Source organism: Trematomus bernacchii, unplaced genomic scaffold (genome assembly GCF_902827165.1).
Source record: "Trematomus bernacchii unplaced genomic scaffold, fTreBer1.1, whole genome shotgun sequence".
Taxonomy (NCBI): Eukaryota; Metazoa; Chordata; class Actinopteri; order Perciformes; family Nototheniidae; genus Trematomus; species Trematomus bernacchii.
In genome coordinates this window covers 500,926-520,011 of record NW_022987714.1, presented here as the reverse complement: position 1 = coordinate 520,011, position 19,086 = coordinate 500,926, and the positions used below count along the sequence as shown (strand labels likewise).

General features: G+C 38.6%; 2 protein-coding genes across 3 annotated transcripts; one reads left to right on the top strand and one right to left on the bottom strand.

Annotated features, from left to right (window-relative positions):
* Positions 1-206: 206 nt before the first annotated feature.
* galk2 (galactokinase 2) lies at positions 207-5,199 on the top strand. 2 transcript variants are annotated; one of them, XM_034141868.1, is made up of 10 exons: positions 207-446; positions 546-634; positions 932-1,000; positions 1,090-1,183; positions 1,287-1,433; positions 1,904-2,002; positions 2,187-2,339; positions 3,150-3,360; positions 3,990-4,191; positions 4,751-5,199. In XM_034141868.1, exons 2-10 carry the CDS (start codon positions 606-608, stop codon positions 4,956-4,958), a joined length of 1,212 nt encoding a protein of 403 aa, XP_033997759.1. In that variant the 5' UTR covers positions 207-446; positions 546-605; the 3' UTR covers positions 4,959-5,199. The 2 variants fall into 2 exon arrangements, with proteins under 2 accessions (XP_033997759.1, XP_033997758.1); XM_034141867.1 differs by having other exon boundaries at positions 877-1,000.
* Positions 5,200-5,757: 558 nt separating this feature from the next.
* Positions 5,758-18,742, bottom strand: atp8b4 (ATPase phospholipid transporting 8B4). The gene is given in 29 exon segments (XM_034141866.1): positions 5,758-6,654; positions 6,656-6,757; positions 7,308-7,438; positions 7,521-7,659; positions 7,738-7,983; positions 8,291-8,374; positions 8,562-8,785; positions 9,231-9,414; positions 9,794-9,935; positions 10,094-10,199; positions 10,290-10,401; positions 10,486-10,650; positions 10,789-10,904; positions 11,170-11,358; positions 11,449-11,614; positions 11,701-11,744; positions 12,134-12,342; positions 12,523-12,719; positions 13,067-13,155; positions 13,237-13,395; positions 13,553-13,632; positions 13,850-13,920; positions 14,576-14,648; positions 14,784-14,845; positions 14,937-15,035; positions 15,139-15,252; positions 15,348-15,406; positions 17,831-17,889; positions 18,712-18,742. Coding segments are annotated over 28 exon segments (3,579 nt in total). The 5' UTR covers positions 17,862-17,889; positions 18,712-18,742; the 3' UTR covers positions 5,758-6,468.
* Positions 18,743-19,086: the final 344 nt, after the last annotated feature.

Genomic DNA, 19,086 nt, shown 5'->3' with positions numbered 1-19,086 from the left:
ATTTACTGTAGATTTATTATATATTTGTAATCACCATTATCACTTCCATGTATTAAACTGAATTAATTATGTTGAGTTGTTGAGTACATGTCTGAATGTTTGTACATTTCAATGTTTTTAAATAAAGATTTAAAAAAAAAAAACGTCTCTTCTCCTCCCGACACTTCCGTGTTTTTGCAGCTGCAGCATAAACTGCTTCCCGATCAGCTCCTCTGTTACAAACAGGAACTTGCCTTCTATTAACTGAGCTGATCTCAATTTTAAGAACTGACTGCAGTTCAGCTCTTCGACATCCGGGATCCTCTTGTGACAGTCAGCTGATCGCGGCAGGCTCTGCAAACAGATCCTGTCTGACTACAAGAGACCGTTCATAGTTATTTTAAAAAGAAGGTAGAAATGGCTGCAGACCCACCGAAGTTAAAGACAGTGATTGCTGCCAATGAAAGGTAAGTAACAGAAAGATGTGCTAATTTTCAGTAAGACAGGGGATTTGGGTAACACATGTGATACTCTTTTCATTTCTTTATGTGTATTTCTTTACACAGGCTGCAAAACTTGAAGAATACTTTTGAGACAAAGTATGGAGAACCTCCTCTTTTCTATGCATGTGCCCCTGGAAGGGTCAATCTAATAGGTAATGTTATTGTATAAAGTATGCTTTGAGGTTGACTATACTGTAGGTGTGCCTTACAGTTACACTTATCTCATGTTGCTGTTTTTGCCAGTTAAGTAAGTTAATTACAAAAAATGCAAATAAACTATTTTTTCCTAAAACAATGTTTACACTTTACTAAGATTGAGTGTTACAATGTTTGTATGAATTAGGAATAGCTTCTGCTAATGACACTCTTTGTTCATATATCTCATATTTGACAGGAGAGCATATTGATTACTGTGGCTATTCTGTTCTTCCCATGGCCATTGAACCCAGTATTCTCGCGGCTGTCTCTTTAAACAACTCAGGGAAAATCACACTGGCCAACGCAAATCCTCTGTACACGTAAGCTTGATCATTCACATTTACATTGACTGAGCCTGTGAAGCTAAGGAGTTTATAATACATTTACAGCATCCATCATCTGCTTGCAGGGATTTCACTGTGTCGTGTTCAGAGGACATTGCCATTGACAGAGATAATCCAAAGTGGTATTATTACTTTCTCTGTGGAGTAAAAGGTATAAAGGTAAAATACAATTATTCCTCATCCAGGAAAATTAAGTATACTGTGGTAGAGTGTTGCTTTCCACAAATTAATGGAATTAATCTACCTGTTTGTTTTTTTACAGGAGAATTTTGGGATTGCTAACTTAGCGGGGATGTCGTGTGTCGTAGAAGGAACCATTCCTCCGAGCTCCGGCCTCTCCAGTTCCAGTGCCTTAGTTTGTTGTGCTGGGCTCGTAACAATGGAGGCAAATCAAAAGTCCCTCTCCAAAGTAAATGCATGGGGAAAAAAACATTTAAATTCAAAGAGCTATATATACTGTATGTTCATTTTTAGTTTATTTATAGCACATTTCAGCAACGGGGCAGTTAAAAACTAGAAAGCAATTGAACAACAAAAGCATTGAGACAAAGTACCAAAGAAACACTCCACAAAAAGACATTCAAGTAATACAAAAACAAGACATTTATAAGAAGCAAGAATAAAACTTACAGTGCAGTGTAAGAATCTTTTAATATTTCATACTGTATATCTGTAATGGTCAAAACGTGGCTGTTGAAATTCAGGTCTGAGTCAATGACCACTACAAGATTTTATGAAACAAGGCTCTCTTATACAAGGAATTGTCATTCCTACCTTCAAAACAAACCTATTATGTGCCTGTCTTTAATGCCCTTAGTCAATATGAGAGGGTATATTGTCAATTTCAAAAGTTTTATTCATATCATTTTTTATTTCCAGGTGGCACTGGCTGAGATATGTGCCAAAAGTGAACGCTACATTGGCACAGAGGGAGGCGGCATGGACCAGTCCATCTCATTCCTGGCAGAGAGAGGAACTGTACGTTGCTTTACTTTCAATACATTTGGGAAAGAAATGATCAGGATAATTTGTTCATCAAAACTTTTAATACAATAATAGAAGTTAATTGAAAAATGCAAGAATAAATGTCTGTTTTATTGTCCCTTATAAGTACTGACATGAATTATGGTTTGTTACAAAAAATGTTTTAAATCTCTGTCAGGCCAAGCTGATAGAGTTTCAGCCTCTGCGAGCCACGGACGTAAAGCTCCCAGATGGAGCCGTGTTTGTGATCTCTAACTGCTGCGTGGAGATGAACAAAGCTGCTTCTGCTCACTTCAACATCCGAGTGGTGGAGTGTCGAATCGCCACGAAGGTACAGTGATGCTGTCCAATGGTTCTCAACCTGATCCTTGATGGGCAAAGGGTGATTTTTATAGAAAGCAAGTTTATGACCATGCCTCTGTCTTTAGACGTGCTTGCTGTTAAATCACTATTTGCTTGTACCTTTCTTTATACTTTATTGTGAATATACATCCTATGATAAGAGTCTTTAAACAGGTTTAGAACCAGCAATCTGATTGCATGGTGAATCTGAACTTTAAAGAAAACAAATATTGATTGATTTAATGTTTATAAAGAAACCTGTCAACATAAATATTTCGTCCATAAACGTGATGTAATATCTCCAAATGGGGTTTATTTTTTAAGCAATAAGGTTTAGTGCAGGTCTTCATGAGCAGGTCTCCCTTGAAAAAGAGATCAATGATCTCAAGAGATTCACCTGGATAAATAAAGGTTTGAAATGAAATGAAATGAGTGCAAATCTCAATTCAAAGGAACCATAAGAACACAGAAATATTAGGAGATGGACGATCCTTTTAACTTTAGCATCATCTGGCATGAATGAAAATCACATTTTCTCATAGACTTGTTGTCATTATGCCCCCTTTGTTGAAGCAGTTGATTTAATTAAGTAAATAACCTGCATCTGTGTTGTGTCACACTTGCCTGAAAACATTTAATCCTATTTTCAATACGATAACTGTGAGAGAGTTTGTTGTTTCCTAACAATTCTTATGAATTGAATTCTGGAGCAAATATGTGTGATTATCAATTTCAAGTGGAGAGACGGGTAAAAAGTCCCACATTTGAATGTCTTTCTGTGTGTGATCTGTGAACTCAGATGCTGGCGCAGGCTCGAGGTCTGGACTCGGGCAGGATGCTGAAGCTGGTGCAGGTTCAGACGGAGCTGAAGGCCTCCCTGCAGGAGATGCTGGCTCTGGTGAACGAGGCGTTGCATCCTGAGCCGTACAGCCGAGAGGAGATCTGCAAGGCGCTGGGCATCACCCCCGAGCAGTTCTCCACAGAGCTGCTGAGCGCCAACACTCAGCAGGGTGAGAAACACAAACACATATATGAGTCATGTTTGTAGTTTAATGAGTGGATTGACAGGTTAGATAATGACTAATTAAAAGGTGATCTCGCTTAATATTCATCAATTGCTGGTGAAATAGGGACTTTTGTAATCTAAAGACATCGTTTTTTCCAAGTTCGGACTAGACGGAAATTTTAAAAAGTGGTTTAGGTTCTGGTTACATTTTCAATTATTCAAATGTTTTTGTATTTGTAGCAATAATAACTTCAACCTTGATCTAGGATATAACGATTTAAAATATTAATACAGTGTTGTGATGTAACACTAAATGGCATCTAGAATTAAAGTTATTTTCAAGTAGGGGTGTAACGGTATGAGACCGTCACAGTACTATATCCATGTGAGAAAAATGTCACGGTACATACGATTAATTCACACTCATTTTCAACTATCTGCTGATAAGTAGCCACCAATTCTGAGGTTTTATTCTATTAAGTTATTAACATTCATGGGCCTAAATATCCTCAAAAGACAAACAAATTACTCTAAAAGCATCATTACATTTGACTGATATTAAAGCTTATGTTCAGAAACTCCAATAACACCAACCAGATGAATGACCTGACAACCTCTTCTCCTCTCTCTCAGAGACACACTTCAAGCTGCACCAGCGAGCCCAGCATGTGTACGGTGAAGCTGCGCGGGTGCTGCAGTTTAAGAGTGTGTGTGACTCTGAACCTGCTGAATCCGTCCAGCGACTGGGAGATCTGATGAACCAGAGCCATGCGAGCTGCAGAGGCCTGTATGAGTGCAGCTGCCCTGAACTGGATCAACTGGTGGACATCTGTCTGTGAGTACAGCCTACTAATACAGACTAACTCTCAGGACAGACAGTATGGGATCAAATTAAATATTGACCATTGCAGTTTTAGGGATTTGATTAACATTACGATTAAGGAACACTTTAGGCACATTTGTAAGTTGTGTGGCTGAATTTTCATTTTTAGCTGTTTCAGTGTCAGTGTCAGGGTCCTGGTGTTCTGCAGGTTTGCTTCCACTTCAATACTTTTCATACCAACTTAACTTTTACTGTTTTGATGCAACAAATCAACAAAATACTAAACCATTATATAGTAACAGAACATGATGAAGTATGTTCATCAAACATACATAAATCATGGTAAATTGGTGACCATGGTAAATATAATACCTGCCTACAATAGCATCTGAACATGTTGGTGTTAGCATTTAGCTCAAAGCAAAGTAAACAGACTTCTTATCTTTATTTGTATATTTCGTGCTGGTTGGTCAGCTGTAAATGTAGCCCTGTGTACTGTATGCAGTGGGTTCAGAAATATTGTCTTTATTGATAAACTGACTAAAAAGCTTCTTCTTGTTTCCCTTCGCAGGAAGTCGGGGTCAGTGGGCTCCCGGCTGACAGGAGCAGGTTGGGGCGGCTGTGCTGTCTCCATGGTTCCCGATGAGAAGGTGGAGTCTTTCCTAAAAGCAGTGAGCGAGGCTTACTACCGCCCCAATCCACGCAGGGCAGGGATGGAAAAACAGAGTTTGTTTGTGTCAAAGCCGGGCGGGGGGGCCGCCATTTTCATTGAGGAGTAAAATACATCCTCCAATATTTACAGCAATCCTTCAATCACATATTTTGTTTACCTTATTCAGATCGCTCTTAACTTTAATGAAATAATCCAATATGTAAACTTTACTCTTGTTTAAAGTGACAACAATGGTGAATAATTTGTTTCAAAGGGAATCGGATTTTTGTAATTGATTTTTTACAATTGAATGTATCATTGTTCAGCTTAGAGAAGAAGAGATGACAAATAAAATAATAATGAAGTTACATTTGTGCTGCTGTATGAAATCCATTCATAATTTGAATTTTCTGTTTACATTTTATATATAACAACACAATACAATAAGTAACTACTAACTCTCAGATTGTATTTTGTTAAAGGTGTGAGAGCCACTGGGAAATAATAAGGGTAGAAAAGTTCTGATTATATCACATATCAATATCACTTCATTGTAGCAGTGATGTTAGAGGCTCAGTGGTCAGGTAGGCGCACTGTACTGCACTGACTGTAACTGCAGCATCTGCATTAACATCTGTCTATGATTTTATCACATTGTACCGCGTCCAGGCCGATTCCTCTTTTACTTTCTGGTCATATATGTCCACTAAATATTTTTATAGATAAAATAGTTTTTCAAGCACTGTATTCATCTCATCTTATGTTGAGAACCAAATTGAAAAAGTTTGGAGTTTGATCATTCAAATGTTGTGCAGCAACTGAACAATGTTCAAAGTGAAGGACAAATCTTTTAAGATAAAATATGAGTTTTTAACACATTTGTTGGAACGAAAGCAGGCCAAATAATTGTTGAATATCAAATAAAAAAAGATTGATTATCTTTAATAGGAACGATTCAAGGCGAGGCATGGGGAGAACGCACACATATATTGGCAGATGTGTAGTCAGTAAAATGCATTAAAATCAATAAATAAGTTCATATCACCTTCAGCAGTTTTATGTCAGTATTTAAGAAACACATTTTAGCATGATGGAGTCTGTTTGAGGGGAGTTTTTCAGTGCATTGACTTACAGAAGAGTCTTATATACTTTTAGTACTCGTGCTTTGGGCTTTCTTAACTTGTGTTCCATGTATTATGTTTGTGACAATCAGAAAATTAAATCATTCAAATAAAATTGAATAAATCCACCAACCACTCAGTTAAGGTAGTACAAGGATGTCTTTCTTTTTGGCAACTCATACATAATGTCTTAAAATATATCATCTGAGTTTGCCCATTAACCAAATTCCTTACATAATAAAGGTTTTAAAGTTGTCCATTATCAGTTTTTAATCAGATGGCTTTTTTGGGGGCAAAATTGTTCCTCTAGATAATCTTATTTGACTGGCTTTTAATATTTAAATATAATCCACATTCACACTAAAGTAAAAAAAAAATGAGGTAGGCATGTGAAGATTTGAGCATAGATTCACCCAAATGAAGGACACTCATACGTTGTGCTTAGTCTGTGTGAACCATGCTTTTGGTGACCTGAAGTGTAAACAGTGTCTGTAGGTCAGAGCTAAAGTTCAGTTTTCAGTCTGTTTTTGCTGGTGCTTCTGTGATTTCATCAGAAATGCATGAGACTGCGTTCTTTCTCTTCAACATGTTTTCTATCCAGGTGGAGCTTTGTGGTGTCCTTCCAGGCGAGCCAGTATAAGACGCTGTGCTCATCTTCATGTTTTTTCCTGAGGTAATGAGCTCTCCGTAGCCCTGCTGGTGGGGAGAAGGCATACGCAGAGCGGTGGGAGCTCGTCCTGCGAACTCTCCTCAGGCTCTGCTCCTGAGGGCCCTGCCTCCTTCTGAACTGTTGGACATGACGAACCTGTCCAAATACAAGGTGGAGGAGGTACTTTGATCCTTTACTTAAATAAAAGTAGTAATACCACAATGAAAATACAATAATACAATAAAATACAATAATAATAAATACAATATCTATATAGTAGGCTATATATTTAGATATTTAAATGTATAATATTTTCTATTTAAAAGTATTAATAGCAAATTGCACAAGTATTCAAAGTAAAAGTATAGTTCTGCATAAAGTGTTCAATGTGACTGGCAGATATATGACATTTGTAGACTGTTTAAACTGATATATCAATGTTTAAGTAGCTAACAATTCACAGATATCTTAATTAGACAAGGATCCCCAACTCAATTAAAGTTAAAAAGGCTGGGAACATCTGGTTTAATTTTTTTATAAATTGTACTATCTTAGCAGATAATTTCTTCTTGTAAACTCTTTATCTGTAACTAGTAACTTAAGCTGTCAAAGTATAGGAGTAGGCGTAGTGAAGCAAAACAAAATATATTCAACATGAAATGTTGTGAAGTTTAAAAAAACGTTGTTAACATCAAAGTTACTGTACCTTATATGTTAGAGTTGGGAAGAGCTCTACTCTCAGGAAGCTGACTGCCATGCCGGGCACCACACACACCACAGAGGTGAGCAGAATGACCAACCACACACTCTTCTCCGATAGACAGTTTCGAGCTGTGCCTGAGGACACACATTTATCTTAAAGTGAATTTCAGTGCATCAGTATTCATTCTTCACATTTATCCAAATGAGCCAAACTTACCTACGAATGGGAAACTACTTGTAAAGATGCCAAACATGCCATCACTTTGCATGGCAAACAATATGGCAAAGTAGACTATCAGGCTCCCCCATACGAAGAAGTGATTGACGACAGTCCAGTAGTGTGTGTCGAGTCCAATCTACGAACAGATACATGCACCATAAACAGAGCGTTTAATTATCTCATCAACACTGATTTTGTCTGTTTATGCTCTTACCTGAACAGTCACGACAATGACCAAGGATGTTGCTATGGTAACAGCAAACACTTGTTGGTCAGAAATGTAGGAGCCGTCCTCTTTCACCATGACAGAGAAGGCAGCGTAGGGAATGAAGAAGAGCAGGGATGATGTGCTAACCCCCTGCAGCGTGCACAGGAAGAACTGGCGTTTGTTGAAGAAAAGGTTTTGCTGGCCTGGTTTGTAGAGGCTCGGGTAGTGAAGGCTGTTCTGGTCACTGACATCCTGTAGGAAATATCACCAGAGTTATGTGGTGTTATAATAGAGAATGGTAGGGATATGGTATACAGTTAGTATTGATGGCTCAATGCTAGTTTTCTTTGGCAGATTTTAAGTCCAGTGGCATACATGTACAATTGTTATCAAGTTAGGGATTCTAGCCAAAGTTATATTAAGTTTAGTACTTCATGTGGTGTTAGATATTTGGATACCAATCAATACACATTAAAAGAGGTTGAAGTAATAATATTTTGACTTGTTTAGCTTATTTTAAAAGAATAAGGCAATTTAATATTGCCAATATAATTATTACCTGATCGAAAAGTCCCATCGCCAGGACTGGTAAAGATGTGTAGACTATATTGAAGAGGGTAATGAACCACTGGTCATACACAGTCTGTGGAAAGAGGATAGCAATATACTATACATTATTAAAAACAAATGTGGAAAGGTTTGTGCCTTTAAATCAAAGCCCCTTTGAAAGATCAGGTCAGGAGTGTGTAGCCAAAATCAATAGTCCGATTTCAGAGTAACCAAAAAAATGATGATGTCCACAATTAGCTCATCAGTGTCAGTATTCTTACCTGAGCTGAGAAACCACAGAAGAAGCCGTACCAGAAGTGTACCAGTGTGAAGGCAAAGTTCTTGTAGAAGAAGTACCACAGGAAATTACACATGCGGAAGTAGGACCAGCGCCCGTGAACCAGCAGGAGGCGCCGCAGGTACCGAAACTGAGCGAAGGAGTAATCTGAAGCCAGAACCGCCTGCATTCCCTCCTGACCGCTGATGCCAACACCAATGTGAGCAGCTGAGGAAGAAACAGCAGAGTGGATCACTGACCTTTGAAACTAAAGGTAAGCTATTTATTTGTTCAATTGTCATACACCAAAAGACTGGCCAGGGCTTTCTAGATACTATAAACATAAAAAACAGGAGCAATAACATGTTGAGAGTGTACAAACACATATACACCTTGTTAAAGTTACATAATGTCAATGCAAATATTAGTTCAATCCATCCTTGGAAATTATAGCTTTAAAATATAACAGAGGCACAAACTGTTCCTTTAACTAATCAAACATAAAGCTTCTTCCCACGATACTATGAAATCTTTAACAGTGCCCAAAATGTCATGTTAAAATTAGTAGACAGATACATGACTGACATGAAAAAAGCTAAATCTAGCTACTTGAATGTTATGATGCGGTAACATTTTTCCTATATTTAGCTTTGGGTCCCTGAGTGAGACTCACTCTTGATCATGTTGACATCGTTGGCTCCATCTCCAATAGCCAGGGTGACGGCCCTCTTGTGCCTCTTCACCAGCTCCACCACCTGGGCTTTCTGCATGGGAGTGACCCGGCAGCAGATGACAGTTTTACACAAACAGGCCAAGTCCAGCAAGACATGCTCCAGCTGTGGCTCCATGGCGTGAGCCTGCAGAGAGAACATATACATCACACCTATTAGAGCTATCATTACCAGGCTATAGCATGACCCCCTGCATTGGAAGAAACAGCTCAATGAAACATTTCCACCAAGCTGTTGTTGCACCGTGCTCTGGGCGCAGCGAGGGAGCAGCTCCTCTGAGGAAATGGATGTTAATGAAAACCTTTAATAGAGCCGAGGGCCCTCAGGAGCGCAGTAGATCATTACAGACTCAGCTCCGTCAGCAGCAGCATCAGAGAAGACAAACTCAGCAACACAACAATCATTTAACAAACGTACAGGCGTCGGCTCCAGAATAAAATCAAGCAGAGGTTATCATTGGAACAAAGGAAAATACCATATATTTAAAGAAATGTTGGTATATTACCAAACTGTGTCCATTGATGACTAAGGCGTACTCTGCAATGATGGTCTCTTCATACACAGAGCCATCTGCAAACATTTCTGCCTTCTCAACATCTCCTGCACTGCTAACTCGACTCAGGCCGAGAATCTGCTCTTTGGCACTCCTGAGGAGAGAGGAAAGCAAGTTAACAAACATTTACAGAATGTTTAAATAAAGCTTTATGAAGGCTCTAGTCTACTGAATAACAGAATTATCATAGTCCATTGGATAAAATATTACTTTTAGGTACTACATTAACAATATTTCCCACACATAACTCACCTGAGTTGCTGCTGCACCTCCAGCAGTGTGTGGCCTGAGATGACAAACACCTCATTCATGTCGTCTCGCAGCATGTGGCAGGAGTAGCCGATGTTCATCGCCGTCTCTGAAATGTTTTTATACAATATACATCTCTTTAGATTTTTACAGTATCAGCTTTTTTGTCCAAAAAGGTACTTCAGTTGAATTATGCTACCTAGTTTGTCTCCTGTGAGGACCCAGATCTTGATGTCAGCCAGAGCTAGAGAGGCGATGGTTTCTGGGACTCCGTCCTGAAGTTTGTCCTCGATAGCTGTGGCTCCTAGAAGCTTCAGCCATGCCAGAGGCAGAGGAGCAGAGGCTTAATGAGTGTGATCATTTTAAGGATGTTAACAAAAGGATAACAATTGTACCTTCAAGCCCTGCTCAATTTCCTCGTAGAGAACAGCCAGCTGATCTTCGCGGTTCTCAATCACAGTGCTGGCGGAAATGAACTTCTTCATCCAGACTTCAAAATAATCTTCATCAAGATCTTTGTAGGCCAGAGCCAGTGTGCGAAGTCCTTCTCCAGCAAATCCCTGCAAAGAACATGATCGAAAAAGAAACACAGTTGTAAAGCACACAGATGATTTTAGTACTTTAAAGATGAACTTAAATGCAAAGTGCACAATTTCTTAAATTAAATCATAAATTTTTTCCAATTGTGCAACCCTTACATTGAGATGTTCTGAGGTGGTGTACATGATATCTTCATTGGAGGGATCCAGAAGATCAAAGATGATAGTGTCAGCTCCTTTGGAGTAGAGTTTAATCTGGCCCTGTGGGTTTCTCACTGTAAAATACGAGAAAAAGAAGACAGCATGACTTTTCTGAGCAAATCCTATTTGCATTCAAATACATTGAACATAATGCAAACACATAGAGCCTATAACTTTATGCTATTTTAGAAGAGTTATGACTAATTCTTTCAGGTATGTTGAAAAATGTTAAAAAAGGAGTCAGTACACTTGTTTTCTAAATGATTTTGTGTGCACATACTGTCATGATGACTACTTGTCGGCTACAGAGAGTATTGCTGTTATAAGTGAAGACCTAACCAATGACACTCATTCTCTTGCGCACGTTGTTGAAGTCCAGTATGGCCAGCAGCTGGTAGGTGACAGCTCTTCCCAGCTCACACAGTGTGATGGTCTCGGGGGTCCGGGTCCGGAAGACAAACCCAAAGTTTCGTGCCGCAGTGACCAGGGCTCCTTCATCAGGGGACTGGGCCTGGTACACCAAATGTCCTTCATGTTTACAGAAAACAAACTAGAACCAATTACACATTTTGAGTATAATTGTTGATACTTCACTTCAGGATTGTGTGCCCAGTTCACCTTCACTCTTCTCCTCTGGCATGACAGTGTGGCACAAAGCCAGCAGTCTGAAGAAATCCTGCTCTGCCGGATCCCCCAGTGTAATGGCTTCAACCAGCCGGCCATCATAAAACTTAAAGCCTCTGTCATAGAGAGGGTTGAAGGAAAAGTCCACACAGTCTGTTTTCTGAGGGCACAGGGAGCGCCACATCGTAAAAACAATATAAGTGTTGGTACAGAGTTAATAATGTGTGCCTGTTTAGCCTCACTTACTTCTGTAATTTCCACCTTCTGCTTAAATTCATCATATACATCACCTAAGAAAAACAAAAAAGGTATATTAAAATTAAATATAACAAGTTTGCTATTGACATAAATGAGATGTTTTAAAGTCCAAACTGACACCTTTTACTTTAGAGCTGATTGTGAAATATTCTGATATTTAATAGAATACATTTGACCAGATTTCCATATCCTACTGGAATAATTATACAATTCAATGGTATTTCAGAGAAATAATAAACCAGTGAACCAAAGTTGATAAAACACATTTAAATGTTTTTTGGTTATATGGCACAAGGTAAAGTCATTTATTACTTTTTTGTAGGACATAGTCAAAACATTTAACTGGATATCAACCAGTCTGTTCTGGTCTGCCAGTGGCATGATGCAGATGTTAGTTTTCTCATATGTGTGTGTTCAATACCGTATGTCTGTCCATTTATGGAGCACTTTTTGAACACCATGATGTTCTGGGTGAGGGTGCCCGTCTTGTCGGAGAAGACGTACTCCACCTGGCCGAGCTCCTCGTTCAGTGTGGTGGTGCGAGCTTCTGCCGCGGTGTTCGTCTGACTGTGGTACATCCTCTGGTCCCAGTTGATAAAGTAACTATGACCAAGTCGCAGTACCTCCACACTGAAGGAAGGTGCAAAAAAACATTGTATTGTAATATTTTGCTCTAAACTGAAAGATTGAATTCAGAGTGGAAGTTTGAAAAGAAGAGGGAAAAGATCATTGTTATGCATCTCCTCAAAGCAACAATATGTTTCAAAGAAAAGTTTATGGCACAGCATTTTGGAAAAACTTTGCCCTTACCTGACATACAGTGAGATGGGCATGACAGTGTTGAGGATGATGATGTAGGACCAGAAGGTGAGGAAGCCAGAGAAAACAGCACTGCTCTGAAAGTAATCCCACGGCAAAAACACCTGAAAGTTTCTGCCTGTCCAGCTCTCCCAGAGAGTGTTTCCAATGGCCAACACAACTCCCATGCAGATGAGGAAAGCAAAGATCTGAAATATAGATAATCCATTTATGTTCTTTGATGCTTTAAGCTTTTATGCCCGCAGTTCTGGAACAAACTGCCTGAACATCTGAGGTCTGTCCCAATGCTTGGTTCCTTTAATTTGGCTAAAAACCTTTATTTTTACTGCTGCTTTTCCAGAGGTCATTTATATTTTATTATTATTTGTCTGCACTTTTTGCAGCATCTTATGTATTTACAATGTCGATTTTGTTATTTATTAATGATACTTGTGTTAATCCTTATGTAAAGGCATCTGAATTGCCTTTGTGTCTGAAATGGGCTATAGTGAACTAACCTTAACCCTAAAGCTTGTGTTTTAAAGCAACAACTTACCCACAAAACCAAAGTGTTCATCAGCTTATCAATACTTGTCCTTTTAAATGTAGTCCTTCCGCAATTCTGCATGAGTTTGGTTTGCAAACCTGTTGGAGGGATACAACAAATATCAGTGTTGAAAGAACATAGGATTAAAAGCATCAAATCAATAAAAAGATCATTCATACCAGCAAAGATAACCATCCCAAAGCACCACTCAGTGTTTCTGAGTACACAGCCTCGCAGCAGCAGGTTCTCATTGTCCAGAGGGTGTTTACTGTCTCTCAAGTGTAACGTTCCTGTGAATTTATCCAGCTTGTTGTTTGGTGGCTCGCAGATGACTTCTCCTGATGAACAAACCAGTCTTTAATGCAGGAAAGATTTCATAGACATTTATTCACACATCAAAGTCAACATGGCCACATAGAGAAAGCCTGCATTTTCTACAATTGTTTTATTGACGCAAATATAAAAAATAAACTCATGTGTTAAGCGGGATCTCACCATCAAAGTCCATCAGTTTTGAAACATCTCCGAAGTCTGAGGTTATGGTCAAAGCCTGGCGAACTTTCAGATTGGTCTCTCTGTTTGGTGAAAAACAGAAGAAAAAAAAATTGTGTCGTGCGGTGACGTAGAAATGTTTCCGTAAACCCCTTTAATGTTAGGAAAAGTCACATACTGTACACTCAAGAATCTGCAAAAACAATCAACCATCAAAAATCATAATCATTGTCGCACATAGAATTCAAATGCAGTTTAGGTTTCTTCAGTTTTACTATACATGACAGATGCAGCACTTACCCATCTAGCTCTGCAGTCTCAATATAACACAGTCCATATGGCTCACTACTGCTGAGGAGGAGGATGTCTGCCTGGGTGTCAAACCAAAAATATAAAAGTGAGAAAAGGCAATAAATCAATCTCTGCAGCACTGAATCTGTCAGAGAAGTCAGCAGCTTCTTTGAATTTTGAACATCTGCAACAATTTAAAGTGGACCTATCATGCTATATTTGAACAATATAGTGTAGGACCATACCTATATAAGGCATATTTATACTTTTTTTTTTTCAAAATACCAAACAGATCATGCATTTTAGCCATGCCTCATTTTGCTCAATTTGACAATTTCTAGCTCTGTTTTTGCAAGGGCTGATTCAGTGAGAACAGCACCACCTACAGGCCTGGCATATGTACTACAGCGTCTCCAGCGCTTTCGAACGGCAATGGCCGTGGCTGTCTCCTTCTGATTGGTGGAGTTGGCCCAATAGCCGTAGCGCCACTGTCCTGACGTCAGGACAATGTTCAAATCTGGATCAGTTTTTATCAGATCCGTTGCAGCCCCTTTTTAGAGATTTGGGTATGGAGGAAAATAGAGAGGGTTGTGTTTTCTGACACTTGGTGAGTTCCCTGGAACACCGGGGACACATATTCATGTATAAAAGATGTACAAAAGTGCATTTTGCATGATAGGTCCCCTTTAAATCAGTGGCACAAAGTCCCCCAATTTACACGATAATTGTACTTACAGCAACAAACTGATTATTCTCTAGTTTGATGATATCCCCCACTTGAATTTTCATCCATTTCTCATTCTGTAAACTTGTATTAAAAAAAAGACAACATAATGAAAAAACATACTTGTTCTTAAACAAACACTATATGATAAGTTGTGCATGTGATTTGGCTTTTCAGCAGCTACACAAAGCATCTAAAAGAGAAAGGAGGATAAAGTACCTTCCACTGATGAGCACCTGAGACTGGCGGTTGTTGACTTGCTGGTCGCTTTTATATCTGAACTGACATTTTGAAAAAGGAAGAATAATTTTACCATATTGTGATAAAGAAGAGAATTAAGAAGAACTGTAAAGGCTAAATAATTGCACTAACAAAGTCATCAGTGGCGTCCTTCACAGCCGTGATCACCAGCACCAACACCAAAGGCACGATGGTTGTGAACCACGACAGCGAGGAAATCCCTGGAATTAACTGAGAAGAAAAGCACGTTAGCTAACTCATTTTCTTGTGATCTCCCCTCAAAAAACTACATTTAAATAAGTGAATATATGCCCACTAGCACAGTTTCTCCTACCTGCAGTATCAGTAGCAGAAGGAAGTAAGCGTTCGCCACTCTCTGAAACTGCTCGAACAGGTTGATGGGCAGGAAGGTGAGCACGTTGTACTTTGAGGTTTTTATGTGATTGTCCTGAACAACCAAATATTCAGAAACAACAGTGTTAAATAACTGCATCCTACACTTGTGAATAAAGCAAACCTGATGTAGTGTTGAGGTCTACTTACAGCATAAGAGAAGTTTTCATTGTAGTCCCGCGCGTTGGCCTTCACGTGGCGTTCCTCCTCTACATAGAGAGAACACATGGTCAGTACAAATACATCTACATACTGTAAAAGTGGCAGAGACATTTTGAATTCATCAGTACAATCAGTTTTAAGGTTGTCCTTGTAAACTGCATCTTGTAATTTCAGCTCCTGCCATGCCCTTTCTGTCCTTTGTGAGTGCTCAATGTATTCCTATGTATCACCTGACCTCCACACCCACCTGGAAACCGTACATAGGCCTACGGTCTATGCTGCAAACCCATTTCCAATTTCCTTTTCAGTAGGCCTTTGATTTTTTCGATTGTTCATGCCATCTGCCTTGTTATTACCAATTGTATTGCCTTTGAGGTCTTTTTGACTGTTATTAGTGATGAATCTTAAATTACACTCGTTTTGTTGGACAGTACTAGGCTAGCTGTTCCCCCTCCGTTTCCAATCTTTATGCTAAGCTTACGTCTCCTGGCTGTCTTCCAACATTTACCGGACAGACATAATACTGGCGTCAATGTTTTCAGTTTATTCTATGCAAGATATCAGATAGGTTCCTTACAAAAGAGAATTGCTTTAACTTTGCTTAAATGCATAAGTATGTTTTAGACATTACCAATCAATTTAAAACATATTTGATACAATTTATTGGCAGTTGTTAACGTGACATAATTACCCATAACTTACCCATAACTTTTAATGGCAATTGTCTCAGAGTTTGGTCCAGCTTCACTATGGATACATAAAGCTATTCCTCTAGTTTATTTGTCTGTCACTAAGACTCACAAATCCTTCTGGCCATAACCTTTTATTTTTACAGTATCATACGCCATACGCTATCTTATAGAATTATTATGATGGGTTCGCCTTTTCCAATCCAACATTAGACTTGAATGTGGTTATGAAACTTGAGCCCCTTTTTGTGTGAGTCCGATTGAAGGATTCAATAATACAACTAGGAGTGTCTGTCACATGTGGACTTTGTCTGAGCCTAGCCTTTTTCTACATGAATTGAAGATGTTATCTGTAATTACACGCTCTGACATTCATCTCATGGCTCACACGTCAAGGTAATGCAACAAGGCTCATTATCATTCTTAGTCATGCTTTTTAAACCGTCTAAACTGAAAATATATTCACTGAGAAACAATACAGTAAATAATCTTCAACATGACAAAAATATTTTTCACAGCATCTTAAACTTTAAACACAGAGACATGTCTGAGAAGCACACTGCTCGATCTTTTGTTTGCTAACAAGGTTAAGTCTTTGTTGAATTATGCATAATGCCCGTGCACAGAGCTGCAACAGGAAACACCTTCTCACACAACAGGCTGGCCTCGTCCTGCTATCAGTTACAAAGACAATTATTGAGTAAGAAAAGCTTTGGTCTGCTTAAAAATGTAATTATATTAAGTGTAAATGCTATATTTTGTTTTTCTTATAAAGCATTTTTGTAAAAATAATTGATTTCTGAGGGAGGTTTTTACATCTGTCTGCAATAATTTAAGTGTAGAAGCTAACATGAAATGAAAGCCATTTATAATGCCATACCCTTTTCCTCTGAGTCTAGTAACATCCATACATAACACTTTTAGATGATAAATCACTGTGGGAAAATTATGTTTTTTTCCCCAGAAGATGACAACAAAATAAGCATTCTTTATGTTCCCTTTTATTGATTGTAAAGAAATAGAAAATCTATATTTAAATTAGCTTGAATTCTATTCAAAAATTGACATTTCGGAGCCTGTCTCTGCATGTCATAACAGGCCACCTCAATCTCTGTCTGACGCAGACACTGATAATAACAGCATGCTTCAAATAACAAATACCTGTCCTGCACACAAAAGACACAGAAAGCAACAATGCTCAGAGAGAGAGACTAGCTCATGTTAAAGGTGGGGTATGTAATTTATTTCAGAAACACTTTTTGTTATATTCCATGGAATGCTCTTAACATCCCGATAGCAATGAATATATTAAATGCTTTGACAATAAATATATTAAAAAAATGTCATCTGTGGAAGCCGTAGCGCTGTAAAAAGCACAACCAATCATTTTAGCCGGCCCGGCTAAAATAACTGGATGGCCTACCTGCCTGTCAGCCTTCCATCTGCACAAACTTATCTCGTGCCCTCATTGGTCATGTGCGCGTTCGTGTGTGTTGGAGGAGGGGCTCTGTAAGGAAGTGGCAGATTTTTTCCGGTTGTGTATTTTCAAATTCTAGCGCACTCGAGCTGGTTTCTCCAAAATTACCTACCCCACCTTTAATCTAACTTTTTCCTAAACCAGTGTACTACACCAGGACAGGATGTAGAGAGACTGTAAACCCACCTGAGAGAAGACCGAGGAGACGTATGACTGTAGCTTTTGAAATATATCACAAATACCATAATTCTTTACCACAACCACACTTCACACAAAAACAAATAATTAAATTGTAAAATAGTTACCTATGTGAGTTTTTCTCCTCCAAAAGGCCATTTTCTCCGGGGCCCTTCTAGGGGTTTCCCTACAAGACATGTGAAGAAATCAGAAATGGGATGTAACTAATAAATACATTTACTCAAGTACTTCACTTTTCATTTTCTGTATACTTTTACTCCGCTACACTTTACAGGCAGATGTTGTTTAGGCCACTTTATTCATTTGACTGCTTTAGTCACTAGTAAATGTGTATTTAGATTGTTAAATACAAGATCTAATCAATTAGCTGTATTATCATATGTTAGCTAAGACGTTATTGATGAAACATTTCATTAAAACCTTTCCCAGATGCAATATAAAGCGATAATTACATTTTTGCATAGGTTATTATCCAATGGCATATTCATTCTACGTAATGAGTACTTTTGATTATTTAAACTAAACATATTTTAACCTTTAAGCTTCTAATTTTTTTGACAGCTTTAGTTACTAGTCACTAATATAACTGCCTATACAACTGATACTTACACCTGAATGCATCAGAAATGATAATCCAATAATCCAACATAATAGTATCCTATAATACTCAAAATTCTTTTTTTATGTTGTAGTTTTGCAGATAATGCATTCATTCACTTAATTGGCATGTCTCATTTTTTATGGATTTTTTTATTGTACATTGGTATAAGATCTAAGGCAACACCCAAAGCAGACTGCAGCCTTGTCTCTTTTCTGTTCAGATAAGCAACTTTAATTAAACTATCAGTGTGGGTAGCAGCAGGTGACTCCCCAGTGAACTGTGTTGCCTTAGCAAAGCTCCCAGGTGAGGAAACACAAAGCAACAAGGTGTAGAGTTACTTGTTTTTCAAAATAATGTGTTAGTGTGAAATAAAACATGGTTTCTTACCTCGCACAAGTTTGTCACAGGCGCATTCTTGTTGTGTCTCCATGTATCCGTTTATTTCAAGCTCCACATTTAGCAGATGTATCCGCAGTAAACACTTTTTATCCTCCTCCTGAATAAAACATCACCAGACATGGATGCAGTCGTGTAAATACCAAACAAAGCCTGTTCATCTGCGAAGAAGAAAAAAACAGCTGAACGTGTATTGATGGGAAAATGGCTGCAGGCAAGCAACAAGCAGTCACAATATTCAGAGAGAAATGTGGACAAAGAGGAAAATCACCCAACTGATGATCACAACCCGAGAGAGATGAGATGAAGCTGAGACTGGAGTCTGCACCGGGGGGGGTGTGTGTTTGTATTTTTCTGTGTGTGTGT